Source organism: Salmo salar, chromosome 18 (assembly GCF_965601325.2).
Source record: "Salmo salar chromosome 18, fSalSal1, whole genome shotgun sequence".
Lineage (NCBI taxonomy): Eukaryota > Metazoa > Chordata > Actinopteri > Salmoniformes > Salmonidae > Salmo > Salmo salar.
The window spans coordinates 26066403-26082708 of NC_138308.1; the positions used below are offsets into that span (position 1 = coordinate 26066403).

Below are 16306 nucleotides of genomic sequence, written 5' to 3' on the forward strand. Positions count from 1 at the left end.
TGACTATTCAAGCACACAAACATTAGACATTCAATGTAAGTGTTTGAGGAAATATAACCAGTCTTAAGAACCATTCAAAATCAACACACGTTCTTCAACTGAGCGATCAAACCAAGACATCATTCAGGTGGCTCTATCAAGGTGTCCGATGTCAGTTTCTTTATGGACTCTATGCTTGTAAATCAATCACATTGACATCCTGAGCATCAAATCAATAAAGCTTGAGACTTGAGGCAACAAAATACGAAGGAGCGATTTCTAAATTACAGTATGAAGAAGCATCAAAATGTTTATTTGTAACTTTACACAATATGCCCATATGAAGAAAATAATGAGGTGAGCAGCTCTTCATTCATACACATTTCAACAGATCGGTGTAAGATACATTACATGTAGTGTTCACCTAAACGGAAAACATCAGATTTCTCACATTTATACATTTCTTATGTACATTTAAAAGCGTAAACCATTTATTAGGTTACGTTTACAATGATTTACAAGACAGAACAAAATGAGACAGAACATGGGATGCTTCGGATAAAAGTGTAAACACAATGAACTTCAAAGTGATACAGAGAAAACAGTCAAACTGTCCAAATGCCAAAAATAAGTAAAAGAAATCTAAAAATGGAAACAAAAAAAGATTTCTTCATATGATACTGTGGGATGAAGGACCCACAGGACCCACACCCTGACTGAGGTTATCTTCCAATACTTAGAAAAAATTCATGCTTCCTTCCTCTCTTACTTGAAGTAATCCCAGAGAGTAGGAAAGGAAATGAATGTAGCAATTTGGAACAGGGCCTGAGAATGTTATAGGCTGAATCGAGTTGCATGATTGTAGCTGAGTAAGTGTGTAAAACAAATTAATGGTCCTGGATGAGGTTAAATTAATATTATTTGTTTTATTATTTTTTATTATTAACATACTGTACAAGAAAACGTTATAACTAAGTACCTTTTATGATCGTATTGTCTTCATCATTTCATTAGAAACACAATCATTCACAATAAAAGATGGCAAAATAAAACAATATGAGTAGTAATTAAAATAGTATTTTATATTCTAAATCTATAATTAAATAAACCTTGATATGTATAAAGGATATGTGTTGACAGATAATGAGAAATATGTTGAAACATCACAGCTATGAAACATGGAAAGGACATGCATTTGAATGCCAGAATACATGTTATGCCATTGCGCTTTGACAATGACCTTAACATAATAAACACAGGCAGGTTTCGTTTCTGATATACAAGTTTTCTTTCTTTTTTTGCTGTTCTTTGCATCCAACTTCTTCATTGGCCCGTGACATACTCTACTGCTGGTAGGCTAAGTCAAGGCTCTTGGTGCATACTGTGAGGAACTCAGTGCAGAACCGTCTTTCAGCACAGGATATTCTAACTCAGAGTGAGGCCATCATATAGTCAAGTCAAGTTATTCTAGACCCATAGGCTGCTCTGTTTATTTAGCATGGATTGAAATTGGGCAGACCATACATTAAAAGAAAACACAACAGAAAACACGAGGGAGCTTTTTTTCTCTCTAATGTCTTTGTATCAAAATGAGCACATATCTCACCAGCAAGAGGCCCTTGGCATTGTTCTTTCAGACTCACGTCACATGACAGTCAAACCTCAAGTGGCGACCTGCTCCTCCTAAACTCTTAAGGAGATGTATCCACAGGGAGGAAGTGCAGACTACAAACTTCCTGGCTGAGAGCCAATGGGATGTGCAGAACCCCCCAGCTGGGCTGGGCAGAGACCCAACCAGGGAGCAGACAAGTCACTCTGGATAAACTCCATTACAGAGTGTGGAGGTGAGGAGGCACACGTAGCGGACACTCAACGTCACAATAAAGGGCTTCCGTTATCATCAGGTTCACTTCAGCACGCCGTGCTGTTGAGAGACGGGTAAAAAGAGAGCAACAACTTGTCAGAAAACAGAGGCGTTTGCGGTCCTTTCAGGTGTATTCAGGCTCCCCTTTTGGTCAGGCGGTTCAAACACAGGTCCCCTGATGCGTTACTGCGTGCGGTTTGCGGTTCTTCAGGCCATGGTACTTGTCTCTGAAGTCTCCAGGTTTCTGCTGTGAGGTGTCGATCAGGGCACTGGCGATGGCAATGCCTACAGGGAGGAGGGAGGGAGACAGAAAAAGTAAGGTGAGCTTCAAAGTAAACAGACTCAGCAGCGTGGCAGGTAAAACACAGTGACCAGTAATGAGCTCACTGCCTCCCGTCGGCTTAAACCCATTCCCAACTCCCTAGCACCACTTCCCCAACTCTAGTCCAAGCCCTCACATATCAGAGTTCAGCAGGATGCAATGACGGCCTACAGGTCACTGAAGCATAGCTCTACACCCCTCTGGGCTGCTCTGGGCTGTTATTTCTCTCAATACAACAATCTGATTGGTCAGCTATTTTCTCCAAAAGGCAGAAAAGTAGAGAACACAATGACAGCAGATGTTCCTGCGTTCTGTTGGCATGCTGTAATTCATATGGATTTTCAGCATGACTTGCCCTCTGTACAGCGGTAGGCTTGACTAGTATACTCATTAGGACAGGGACTAAATCTTCTTGTATGCAGCCAAAAAACGTAACAGAAAAACAAGGAAAAGCTCACCAATTTGGACACAACATGCTTAAGCATTTCACACACCAGTGATTCCTGGGTTATTGCAGAGGGAAAACCAATTGTGTGTGTGTGTGTGTGTGTGTGTGTGTGTGTGTGTGTGTGTGTGTGTGTGTGTGTGTGTGTGTGTGTGTGTGTGTGTGTGTGTGTGTGTGTGTGTGTGTGTGTGTGTGTGTGTGTGTGTGTGTCTGGTCCAGCCACAGTGCGCCCTTCATCGCAAAAATCGCTTCAATGCCCTTTCCCACCGTCTTTTGCTGCCCGCTGCCACGGACAGAAGGCAGGCCTTCAGCATTGATTATAAAACAAGATGTACGACTTAAACTGGGATGGATGGAGGGATGAAGACGGGGGTGGAGGAGAGAAAAGAGCCTGGGCCGACACTCTAGTCTACAGTCTGACGTGTCTGGTCGGTGGAACCATCCCAGACCAGATTACCTGTCAGCCCCTTCACTCCAAATCCCAACTAGATCCTTCCAACACAGTTACCTGACACTTTTCTATAGCAATCACTACATGTAACACTGCATGTCTGACCTTGAAAACCACGAGATTCAAAGCCATCACTACTCTTGGATAGAAACCACCACCATGTGTAACCCTTGAAAGACTAACTTTACACACTTAAATAAAAATAAAATATTTTTTATCAAAAACTAAAAACATTTCATGAAAAAGTTGTCTTTCTAGATGCCAGTTGAGGCAACTCAACCGAAGATGAACGCTAACTACAAAATAGCTTTTTGGTCATGACAGAGTACTATTTAAAGCCAATGGTTTCTGGATGACATGAGATATCCATCTCAAATTCAATTAATTGGACAACATAATCAAATCAGGATACAGATGAGTGGAGGTGAAGGGCGCTCCCTACTAATGAAACCTATAAATGGGATTGTTTTGTCAGGTGAGGTTCCTGAACCATTAACGTACAAAGTGCTTCCGAACAGGAAGGGACCCCAAATGCACAGAAAATGAAATCAAACAGGAGAGTGAGAACCCTTGTGAAAACCTTGTCCTAGGTTGATATCTTCACCTGACAATGTGGAAAATGTGGTTGACAACGTAGACCAGATGTGCTAGCTTCATCCCAAAGGCAGTTCCTATAGTAACGGAATTTAATGCATACTGTTTTTCATATGTTAAATAACTAGTTATTAATAGTCCTTTAAAACCCCATCACCAAACATTTCAGGACAGATATTATCTTAGACTGGAAGTCAATGAAAGGTTTACATAGAGGGTCCACTCTGGCTCAATCCTCTCTGGTTCCCACATCGCTGTCAACCAGCTCTCCACTCACACAGGGGGAACGGTCAGAGACAAGGTGATGCTTCTGCTACCCTCAGAACAACACTGTAGTGGACTCAGCCTGCACTGTAGGCCAGGGAGAGAAAGAGAGCCCAGAGGCTGGATGTTCATAGACACTCTGCCTGAAAACAGAACACCATACACTAGCATTCCCTTACATTCCCAATAATGGTGAAATCGTTCCAAAAAAAAAAAAAAAAGGGATTAAGGAAAAATGTTTAACTTCTATCTTTATTTTGTGTGCTTAATCTTTCCTCGACACACTCAGCAGCACGTTAGTTTAATGCGCTCAGGAAAAGCCCAGACCACCAGACCACGAAGCTGTGATGGGGAACGGGGGCAACATTGGTGGCAGCACGGCGGAGAGAGAGATAGAGAGATGGAGCAGAACAGGAGAGATAACTGGGCCCTGATTGTGTTTTTTCTTCATTTTCCTCCGCTGGCTTGGGGAACGCCAAGGGATTTATCAACCAGCAGGTTACCTGGGACTGGAAGACATGTCTCTACAGGAACCACAGCTAAATGCAAATCGCTAGGCGCTGGGTGATGAGGGCGCCACCACAGACGCTTACCTCAGACTGCACTTGTTCAATAGATCTCCTTCACACCTCCATCCTGCTCTCTCTCTCTCTGTCTATCTCTCCCACTCTCTCTGTCATGGTTGGTCCACCTCTCATCCTGAATAGGCAGATTATCGTTGATGTGAAGGGGATTGCTGTGTTTGTATGGAGACTATGTTTAAACCCCTGAGAACATGCTGGTATCTGGCAGGCAGATGGTTCCTTCCCTGTCTTGACCTAGTTCGCACCCATTAGGGGCCCACAACAATGGAGGAGGAGGTAGACATGATGGAAGGATGAGAGGTAGCAGGGAAACAGAGGTAGACATGATGGAAGGATGAGAGGTAGCAGGGAAACAGAGGTAGACATGATGGAAGGATGAGAGGTAGCAGGGAAACAGAGGTAGACATGATGGAAGGATGAGAGGTAGCAGGGAAACAGAGGTAGACATGATGGAAGGATGAGAGGTAGCAGGGAAACAGAGGTAGATGGCTGATAGACAGATGTCCATCCATCTGTCTATCTGTCAGTCTCTGTCCCTTCAGCAAATTGGAGCATGTCTGTCTGTCGGATATTTAATCCATGTGCCAATCCAGCTCCAGCTGTAAATCTGTGTGAGAAGCCTGACTTTTAAAAGTACACACCCTTCCTCAGACATTTCTTTATGTTGAAACCAACTTCCCTACATTCCTCACTAAGCAGCTAGTCCCAGTAGGTTGGAATCAGAGTTAGCACATTCCTACAATAACTCCCCACTCAACTATTAGTCTGAATGAATTAATAGGCCTGGATAGAGCCACCCCTACACTGACTTAGGCAGAATAAGAAAGGTGTGTGTGTGTGCGCAAGGGAGTGTGTGTGTGTTGGAGGTGTTCCTGGTCTCCTCGACAAGGGCTTAGAGAAGTGGACTTAGAGACAGGCCTGTGGAGAGGAGGGTGTTTGTGGGTATGTTTGTGTACATGCAGGCAGATTGTCTATACCAGATAACAACCTATACAACAAAAACATATACTACTTATAGCAGATGGAGAAACTACAGTTGAAAGGTGACATTCCCTCCCTGGTGTTTTGTATGGATATCGTCGGTATGTGCCTTTTCCTATGAAGATGAACCCTTTATCCACCTGTGCTATCCTGGGAGCCTCGGCTCTGCTGTTAGCAGCACTACAGAACAATGTTTTAGAGCACTGGACCAGATAGGGCTGCTCTACCCAGCACAAAAACCCCAGCATCCACACACTTCCCAAAATCAGTTCTGAACCACCACATATGGAGAGAGGAGACTCAGTTTGAAACTGCCGCTTTTAAATATTAAAACAAGGACTGCATGCAGGGGATGCCTTTCACTACACAAACAATTGTATACATTCCTCTTCCCCGCTTCTAGGAAGGGGGTCAGATAATGGTGACGCTACTAGGGGAAGGAACGACGAGAGCAGACGAAAAAACAAAGAGAGGTAAAAATAACTTGTGCTCATGAAACATTCCTCTTGAAGTGAGTCCACAGAGAGCGCTGGGAACGGGCTGAGTGCGCCCAAAGTGACTTCACTTCCACACACACTCAGATCAATGGTGGAACAGCTCTGATCCTAGAAGGGCCTCTCCAGAGAGAGAGCGAGAGAGAGAGAGAGAGAGAGAGAGAGAGAGAGAGAGAGAGAGAGAGAGAGAGAGAGAGAGAGAGAGAGAGAGCGAGGAAGAGCAAGCGAAAGAAAGAAAGAGAGAAAGAGCGCGCGCGAGAGAGAGCGAGGAAAAGAGAGCGAGAAAGAGAGAGCGAGAAAGAGAGCGAGAAGAGAGAAAATAAAGCAAGGGAAGGAGGGTGAAATAGTCTGTTTCATTCAGAGAGGACTTTATCTACCCATTCTCTTTCTCTCTGTTCGTGTGCGTTTGCACTCCTAGCGATCTCTCTGATCTTCTCTGACCCTTTTCTCACATACCTCCCAGAACTTCCAGCGACACACACATGAAAGCGTAGTACTCAGGGAAAAACTAATCTACACAAAACTGTATTGTCCAGCATCATCATACATACCATACATGTTTCTAAGTGGTAACACAGTGTGACAATTCTGACATCACAGAATAATCCTCTCCACATTAACCAGACCGGGGCTATGTCGTTAGTCGTTTGAAGTCATGATGTGACTGGGTTAACATTTTACTATATTTGCACTTTTAAATGTGTCTAGTATTTTGGAATATTCAGAGGAGAGTGATGGTTCCTGGGCACATGACACACTGACACATTCAAACACAAACTGAAAAACACACCTATGCACAAACACACAGGCACACACACATGCTCTCACATACTAACTGGTGTAGGCATCTATCCCTGACCAGTCTGCACACATCAGATGGGACCAGCTAAATAGCCATTTCCAGTTTCCACCCCGAGTGTCCCATAAAGCCCCTGAGGCATTCCAATCCCCTCCCTCTTCCTGGTTTCACAGCACTCCTTCAAGGACTTACTGCAGTGACACTTCCATTACTATAGTTCCATGTGTGATATGCATATCAAATACTTAATCACCCCAATATTACCGCATAAAACTGTCCGACCACTGCACTACAAAAAGAGGGCTAGCAAAGTTAATCAATCACCGCACTTTGACTGTATGAAATGGTTCAATCAAGCCCCACGTCAACAAACTTTTCACTCATCCCACATTTCTTGAAAAATTTGATAAAAATCGCAAATTGACATGCAAAATGTCAGAATTACCGCAGCAAAATCAAAATCAAGCATCTTTGGCTGCAACTATCACAAAAAAACTCTGGAATCCTCAAGGGACTGACTATACAGTATGCATTTACCCAACAGCAGTAGCCAGTACCGTAGCCTGCACTTACTGGCTGAACTTATAAGCTGCTACTATTTTCCCAGTACTGGTGGCTTTTAAGGCTCCTCTAAATGTAATATAAGCAGCTTTTCCCAGCATGAGAACCTGCTGCCTTGCAAAGTGCTTAACTTCTACCGTCTTTTACAGGCTTCCTGCTGCAGTCACTTTAACACCTGCTCGTATTTCAGCTAGTTTATTATACCTGCATGATGAGCTGACAGCACTCTCTCAGAAAGACCTGGGCTTCAGGGGAAACAGGAGAGAAAAAGGAGAGGAATACAATAAGTGAGAAAGAGAGAAACTGAGAAACAGAGAAAGCGAGAGGCAGAGAGAGAGGAAGAGTGAGTGAGAGATAGTGAGTGAGTGAGAGATATAGTGAGTGAATGAGTGATAGAATGATAGAGTGAGTGATAGTGTGAGTGAGTGAGTGAGTGAGTGAGTGAGTGAGTGAGTGAGTGAGTGAGTGAGTGAGTGAGTGAGTGAGTGAGTGAGTGAGGAGTGAGTGAGAGTGAGTGAGTTATAGTTTGAGTGAGTGAGTGAGTTATAGTGTGAGTGAGTGAGTTATAGTGTGAGTGAGTGAGTGAGTTATAGTGTGAGTGAGTGAGAGAGTTATAGTGTGACTGAGTGAGTGAGTTATAGTGTGACTGAGTGAGTGAGTTATAGTGTGAGTGAGTGATAGAGTGAGTGAGTGAGTGATATAGTGAGTGACTGAGTGAGAGATATAGTGAGTGATAGATTGAATGAGTGACAGAATGATAGAGTGAGTGATAGAGTGAGTAAGTGAGTGAGTGAGTGATAGAGTGAGTGAGAGAGTGATACTGAGTGAGTGATAGTGTGAGTGAGTGAGTGAGTAGAGTGAGTGAGTGAGTGAGTGAGTTATAGAGTGAGTGAGTTATAGAGTGAGTGAGTGATAGAGTGATAGAGTGAGTGATAGAGTGAGTGAGAGTGAGAGAATGAGTGAGTGAGTGAGTGAGTTAGTGTGAGTGAGTGATAGAGTGAGTGAGTGATAGAGTGAGTGATAGAGTGTGTGAGAGAGTGAGTGATAGACTGAGTGAGTGAGTTATAGTGTGACTGAGTGAGTGAGTTATAGTGTGAGTGAGTGATAGAGTGAGTGAGTGAGTGAGAGATATAGTGAGTGACTGAGTGAGAGATATAGTGAGTGAATGAGTGATAGATTGAATGAGTGACAGAATGATAGAGTGAGTAAGTGAGTGATAGAGTGAGTGAGTGATAGAGTGAGTGAGGGAGTGATAGACTGAGTGAGTGATAGAGTGTGTGAGAGAGTGAGTGATAGAGTGAGTGAGTGAGTTATAGAGTGAGTGATAGAGTGAGCGAGAGAGAGAGAGTGAGTGGGTGAGTTATAGTGTGAGTGAGTGAGTGAGTTATAGAGTGAGTGAGTGAGTGAGTGAGTGATAGAGTGAGTGAGTTAGTGAGTTATAGAGTGAGTGAGTTAGTGAGTTATAGAGTGAGTGATAGAGTGAGTGATAGAGTGAGTGAGTGAGTGAGTGAGTCAGTGAGTGAGTGATAATGTGTGCTTGTGTGAAGGGGAAAGAGTGACAGAGGGAAAGACATATTTAGCTGGGTGCTGTCAGTGATGCATTCTAAAGCAGTCCCTAGCTCATCTCTGTGACACTGTGTGCCATTCAAATGGTCATCTCCCTATTCATCTATCCACAGCACAGCGGCATATTTAGCACCTCTGAAATATCACGTATCCTCTTAGGAGAAACAGGAGGTCATCTGGGCTCTGCTGGAAAACCTATTGGAGGGAACAGCCTTCTAATTCCTCCCGGTCTAACAAGTTTCCTTCTCTCTCTCAAATCAAAGCCCCGAATAGCTGGTAGATCTGTGTCCGTCAAACACAGATGGTACAGGTTTCCAAATGTAACTGCCTGAAGGAGAGAAAGACAGTCTGGCAGAGATTGGGTTGTAGGGGAGGTGGGGCTGAGATCTAACAGAGAAAGAGGAAAGGTAAGGGAGGTTGGGGGAGGAGAGGAGAGTCTTCACCTCCCTATGCTGTCATGCTTCAGTCAGCAGCTGTCTGGGCAAGGTGGAGGTGAGAAGAGAGGGTTGAAGCAAGAAGGCAGGGAGACAGAGAGACAGAGATAAAGACAGAGAGATAGTAGAAGGAAGTATTTTCTAAATGAAACTTTTTCTCTTATGTTCTACACTGAGTGGACAAAACATTGGGAACACCTGCTCTTTCCATGACATAGACTGACCAGGTGAATCCAGGTGAAAGATATGATCCCTTATTGATGGCACTTGTTAAATCCACTTATATCAGTGTAGATGAAGGGGAGGAGACAGGTTAAAGGATTTTTAAGCCTTGAGATAATTGAGACATGGATTGTGTATGTGTGCCATTCAGAGGGTGAATGGGCAAGACAAAAGATTTAGGTGCCTTTGTATGGTAGTAGGTGCCAGGCGCACCCGTTTGTGTCAAGAACTGTAACGCTGCTGGGTTTTTCACGCTCAACAGTTTCCCGTGTGTATCAAGAATGGTCCACCACCTGAAAAAAGGACATCCAGCCAACTATACACAACTGTGGAAAGCATTGGAGTGAACATGGGCAAGCATCCCTGTGGAACGCTTTCGACACCTTGTAGAATCCATGCCCCGACAAATTGAGGCTGTTCTGAGGGCAAAAGGGGGTGCAACTCAATATTCGGAAGATGTTCCTTATGTTTGGTCTACTCAGTGTATATGTGGAATGGTAGAGGGAAATAGAGGTACCGGAAGCATGTGGTAGATCTGGGAGAAGGGCTGGTCTAGAGGCCAGACAGTGAGTGGAAAGGAGACGGGTGCTTACCAGACTGGCCAGGTGGAGGTATTCCTGAAGGGACTCTGGGCAGACACATGAGGACGGTCAGTACGCCGGCCCTGCTCCCCCAACATGGCTCCACTGCTATAGGCTTGGGCACACCCTGCACAGAGAGAGAGGAAGGAAGGAGCATGTCAGTCATGTCAATCAATAAACACTCCCAAATCCCATGACAAAGTGGTGCGTGAGATTTCCACACACCACACGGTCCCACTGTTTCTATGAGAACATTACCCCGCTTGTGTTCCGCTAAAACTTAGCTTGTTATGTTTTGCTGTTGCCTTGTAATTAATTCAAAGTCATTTTTTGAAAGATGAAACATAGATTTTGTGACCCCTAAAATACACACACAGACAATATGCAAAATGTTAGACCAGAGCATGGATCCAGCAAGGGAATGGACAGCAGCATTCACCAGCTACTAAGATAGGTCTGTAGGCAGCCCATATCCAGGCACTGGTGAGTCACTGACTGGGCATCGATTTCAGTTAGGCTGGATGTCCAGTGGATGGAGGACCCGCTCCCACCCTGCTCCCACCTCCCCCAGATGAGGGCCTCACACATGGGGGAGTGGGCTGACAGACAAGCCCTAGAGCTCAACCTGAAGCCCGAGTAACGGAGATGGATGGTTGGAGGGGACGCTAGGTGCAGGGGAGGTATTTTCCTCCTAGCCACCACATCCATTTCACTTAGGCTTGTTGAGGGACAGACCCTGGGGGGTGTGGCTAGAGAGGACCACTCATTTCTTTCCATTAAGCCATACTCTCCTCACAGCTCACGCCTCCTGACTACCAAGTAGCTTAGGGCGTGGCTCAAGATACCAGCCTCAGCTTCTCCTAGGAGAGGGTCTCAAACATGTCCCTACCAAGGAGGCAACCTGTATGTAAATAAACTGTATAGCCAAAGCTGTGTGTAAATAAACTGTATAGCCAAAGCTGTGTGTAAATAAACTGTATATTCCAAAGCTGTGTGTAAATAAACTGTATAGTCCAAAGCTGTGTGTAAATAAACTGTATAGCCAAAGCTGTGTGTAAATAAACTGTATAGTCCAAAGCTGTGTGTAAATAAACGGTATAGTCCAAAGCTGTGTGATTGCTGCCGCCAGCTGTGTGATTGCATACTTAACATCCCGGCTGGGATCATTGCTATACCACACTGGCATACTTAACATCCCGGCTGGGATCATTGCTATACCACACTGGCATACTTAACATCCCAGCTGTGATCATTGCTATACCACACTGGCATACTTAACATCCCAGCTGTGATCATTGCAATACCACACTTGCATACTGCAGCACGTGTTCTTTTTTCCCCACTCTCAAAGGACAACTTAATCATCACTGACCTCGCATAGATACTGTCAAAGGCACAATATACATTTCCAGTAGTATGTAATGGGATGTACAAACAACAAAAACACACACAAGCATAACACACACACACGTTCTTTCAGCTTTAAGGTGCATTGATCCCTGCTGTGAGATGATTAAACAGAGTGATGAGATGATGTGGTCTCTTGATCATCCTCCACGGTGCCTTGCTGCTACGCACAGCTCTCAAACACAGAACAGAAGCACAGCACGGGGCTTACAGGAGAACAAGAGAGGAAACAATGGTGCTGAAGAGGAGTCGATGGGAGAGATGAAGAGGAGTCGATGGGAGAGATGAAGAGGAGTCGATGGGAGAGATGAAGAGGTGGTGCTAGGACACCACAGTCTACAGTTGACCTTGAGGGCAGCAACTCTATTCAAACAAAGTCTATATGCACCTGAGATTTCCTTGTTATAGGGTCTCTGTGGTGCTGGCTGCAGCTGCTGTCAGACGGAGCTCTACTGAACTACAATATCGAGCAGCAGGTTTGACCCCGGTACCACACCAGAGAGGGAGGTGTCGGGTGACCACAGGGGTCAGGGTTGGACCGTGTTTACTCCCGGTGTCTGGTCTGGGGAGGACCTGAGATGAGAGGAGACAGATGTGGTTGTTTACCAGCAACAGGGACGAAGTCTTGACCTCTGGTCATCCAGATCAATGTCCTGTCGGCAGACAATAGCAGAGCAGCCTCCTCTTACATAGGCTGGGTTACAGTACCAGCACCCTTACACCCTGCACTACCAATTACACCTAGACAAGACCTTGTGTTTCAGTCGGAACGCACCAAAGGTATGTCAACACGGTGAGATTAAAGTGGATAGAGGGGTGCTAGGGTTTAGTCAGGGTGCCTGTCCTCTCTATAGCACTCTGAAGTGCCATGGGTTGAGCTCCCTGAGAGTAGCCTGTACAGGGCAGCAGCGTGGCTTGCCACTCTCTCTCACTCCAGAGAACTCACCTCGTTCTGCCTAAAGAAATGGTGGCAATGTTGAGTGCTCTACCTGAGATCTACTATCCTGCAGTACAGCTCTTATTTTCTGGCATTCTTACCTCTCCCTGCTCCCATATTTTGGTCTCATGAATGCTCCTTGATCACAGTAGACATGGAGACGCTTCTACAGGGCCTTTAAATGAAATGCATAGGAGGCTTTCTTCACAAAATAGATGAAAGAAATGAAAGGGGAATGGAGAGAAAGGGAGAAAGAGAGCGAGAGCAAGAGAGCGAGAGAGCGAGAGCGAGAGAGAGCGCAAGAGAGCGAGAGCAAGACCAAGACCAAGACCGAAAGGGACCAGTGCCCCCCTCTCATATCATTACCAAGCCCTGCAATGCCAAGAGCTGAGCAAAGAAAAGAGTCCCCTCATCCAGCTGGTCCTGGGGCTGAGTTCACAAACCTGTTCTACTAACACACTGAAGCCTCAGGCCCAGAACATCCAATCAATCAGAATAAACCAAATTACAACACAGTCAAAACAAAACTACATTGCTTATTGGGAAACACAAGCACAAGCACAAAGCAAAATGCAGTGCTATCTGGCCCTAAATGGACAGTACACCGTGGCTAACTATTTGACCATGGTTACTGATCAAAACCTTGACATAGTACAGGCTCAGTGAGCACAGCCTTGCTATTGAGAAGGGTAGACACAGCACAGCCTTGCTATTGAGAAGGGTAGACACAGGAAAACCTGGCTCCCTGTAGAGGAAAGGCTGTGCAACCACTGCACCACAGCAGAACCTGAGACGGAGCTGCATTTCCTGACAAAATGTAAAAAATATAAAACAATTAGAGAGTGTAATTTCCCAAAATTTGAAACCCTTATTCAACGTTTCAAAGACCTCTCTGATGAGGATAGGCTACCCGTCCTGTTGGGGGAGGACACAGAGAGCTGTGTGTTGGCAGCCCACTACATTGCTGCCTGCCATAAGTTGAGGGACAGTGTCTGACAGACCAAATAACCTGCACATGTCCTCTACTGTATGCTTATTGTTTTTGTTAAATGTATGGTTATTTTGACCCTTGGTTATTGCTGTTACTGTTGTCCCGTTGGCAATTTTGATTCTCATTATTTTCATATTGTAAAGATCCAAAGTAAGCTTTGGCAATATGTACATTGTTACGTCATGCCAATAAAGCAAATTGAATTGAATTGAAAGAAAGAGCAAGACCGAGAGAGAGACCGAGAGAGAGACCGAGAGAGAGACCGAGAGAGAGAGAGAGAGAGAGAAAGAGATAGAAAGAGAAAGGGAGAAAGAGAGAACAAGACCGCGAGAGAGAGCGAGAGGGAGAAAGAGAGAGCAAGACCGAGAGAGAGACCGAGAGAGAGACCGAGAGAGAGAGAGAGAGAGAAAGAGATAGAAAGAGAAAGGGAGAAAGAGAGAACAAGACCGCGAGAGAGAGCGAGAGGGAGAAAGAGAGAGCAAGACCAAGAGAGAGAGAGAGAGCAAGAGAGAGCAAGACCGAGAGTGAGAGAGAGAGCAAGACCGAGAGAGAGAGAGAGAGCAAGACCGAGAGAGAGAGAAAGAAAGAGAACGGGAGAAAGAGAGAACAAGAAAGAGAACGAGAGAGAGAGAGAGAGAGAGAGAGAGAGAGAGAGAGAGAAAGAAAGGGAGAAAGAGAGAACAAGACGAAGAGAGAGAGAGAAAGAAAGAGAGAAAGAGAGAACAAGATGAAGAGAGAGAGAGAGAGAGAGAGAGAGAGAGAGCAAGACCGAGCGAGAGAGAGAGAGCGAGAGAGAGCGAGAGCGAGAGAGAGAGAGAGAGAGAGAAAGAGATAGAAAGAGAAAGGGAGAAAGAGAGAACAAGACCGCGAGAGAGAGCGAGAGGGAGAAAGAGAGAGCAAGACCAAGAGAGAGAGAGAGAGCAAGAGAGAGCAAGACCGAGAGTGAGAGAGAGAGCAAGACCGAGAGAGAGAGAGAGAGCAAGACCGAGAGAGAGAGAAAGAAAGAGAACGGGAGAAAGAGAGAACAAGAAAGAGAACGAGAGAGAGAGAGAGAGAGAGAGAGAGAGAGAGAGAGAGAGAGAGAGAAAGAAAGGGAGAAAGAGAGAACAAGACGAAGAGAGAGAGAGAAAGAAAGAGAGAAAGAGAGAACAAGATGAAGAGAGAGAGAGAGAGAGAGAGAGAGAGAGAGAGCAAGACCGAGCGAGAGAGAGAGAGCGAGAGAGAGCGAGAGCGAGAGAGAGAGAGAGAGAGAGAAAGAGATAGAAAGAGAAAGGGAGAAAGAGAGAACAAGACCGCGAGAGAGAGCGAGAGGGAGAAAGAGAGAGCAAGACCAAGAGAGAGAGAGAGAGCAAGAGAGAGCAAGACCGAGAGTGAGAGAGAGAGCAAGACCGAGAGAGAGAGAGAGAGCAAGACCGAGAGAGAGAGAAAGAAAGAGAACGGGAGAAAGAGAGAACAAGAAAGAGAACGAGAGAGAGAGAGAGAGAGAGAGAGAGAGAGAGAGAGAAAGAAAGGGAGAAAGAGAGAACAAGACGAAGAGAGAGAGAGAAAGAAAGAGAGAAAGAGAGAACAAGATGAAGAGAGAGAGCGAGAGAGAGAGAGAGAGAGAGAGAGAGAGAGAGAGAGAGAGAGCAAGACCGAGCGAGAGAGAGAGAGCGAGAGAGAGCGAGAGCGAGAGAGAGAGAGAGAGAGAGAGAGAGAGAGAGAAAGGGAGAGAAAGGGAGAAAGAGAGGCACTTAAAGAGTGCTGGAAGGGGGATGAAGGAAGGAAAGCATTGCTAACACCAAGCCTCTAAAGATGGTGGGAGTACAATGTGTGAGATGTCCTACCACCCAAGTGGTCTTTAATTAAGGTGACCCATCAAAACAATGAACCTTTATCAAAATGCCAATTACAACACACACACACACACGCACACACACACAAAAAGCCCACCAACACCACACTATCGGAGCCCCACCACCCCTCCCGATAATAAGTTTAACTGCTGAAGCATAGAGCATAATTACAGGGTAGGGCTCCCATGTTTGTGTTTGGGGGCGTCAGGAAATTATACATTCCCCAGCTCTCTGAAAGAGGAAATGGGTTCCCCATAAAGAGCCAACTCTAGTAGAACAAAGCGCAACATCCAGGAGGTTCTTATTAGAGCGTGATGGCTGCTAGCACAATGCTATCAATTAAGAGAGCTGAGAGACAACAATTAGTGGCCATGATGTGTTTCCATTTGGAGCGTCAGAGAGAAACAGATGCTTGAGGAACCTGGCAGAACCTCGCAATTCCAGCTGTCTTAGGGGTTTCGAACAAGCAGCTCATTTGAATGTCACTTCTACTGAAGAAAATACATCTCACAATCCATCCACATGTCAGTGTTACTAACATAGCTTTGCCAAAAGTACAGAATAGTATCTATTTTCAACTATTCCCAATGTCGTTTTTACTTTGCATTCATGATAATCTTTTGAGTTAAGGAAATGGACAGATTCATGTAGCATGACTTAAAGCACCTTGTCTCCATGGAGACAGCTCGTGTGTGTGTGTGACCTGGTGTGTAACATGGACCTTTGATCCTAAATGCTGAACACACACGTTTGCTCAGCTGAGACATTTCCTTCAGGAAACGACTGGCTAATGGACCTGACGCTCCTCATTTCCCCAAGCACTGACCGGCCAAATCCATGAGCCAGCATGTAATTACATCAAAGACACACAAATACTCACGCCCCCTCCCCAAAAGACATGAAAAGATTGTAATCATTGCATAATTTAAGAAAGTTACTTAAAACAGTGATAAGTAACTAGGCACAGATTTTTCTTGAGTGTAGTTCAGAATGTA

At 45.1% G+C, this 16306-nt stretch overlaps 1 protein-coding gene across 3 annotated transcripts in view; it reads right to left on the reverse strand.

The window, feature by feature from the left end:
* Positions 1-263: 263 nt before the first annotated feature.
* The window catches only part of LOC106577124 (attractin-like protein 1), a 350240-nt gene continuing 334197 nt past the window's right edge, over positions 264-16306 (reverse strand). For all 3 annotated transcript variants that reach the window (XM_014154877.3, XM_014154875.3, XM_014154874.3), the window contains 2 exons: positions 10154-10268; positions 264-2128 (listed from right to left, as the gene is read on the reverse strand). In XM_014154877.3, the coding sequence (XP_014010352.1) occupies positions 2004-2128; positions 10154-10268 (240 nt within the window). In that variant the 3' untranslated portion in view covers positions 264-2003. The remainder of the gene's footprint in view (positions 2129-10153; positions 10269-16306) is intronic.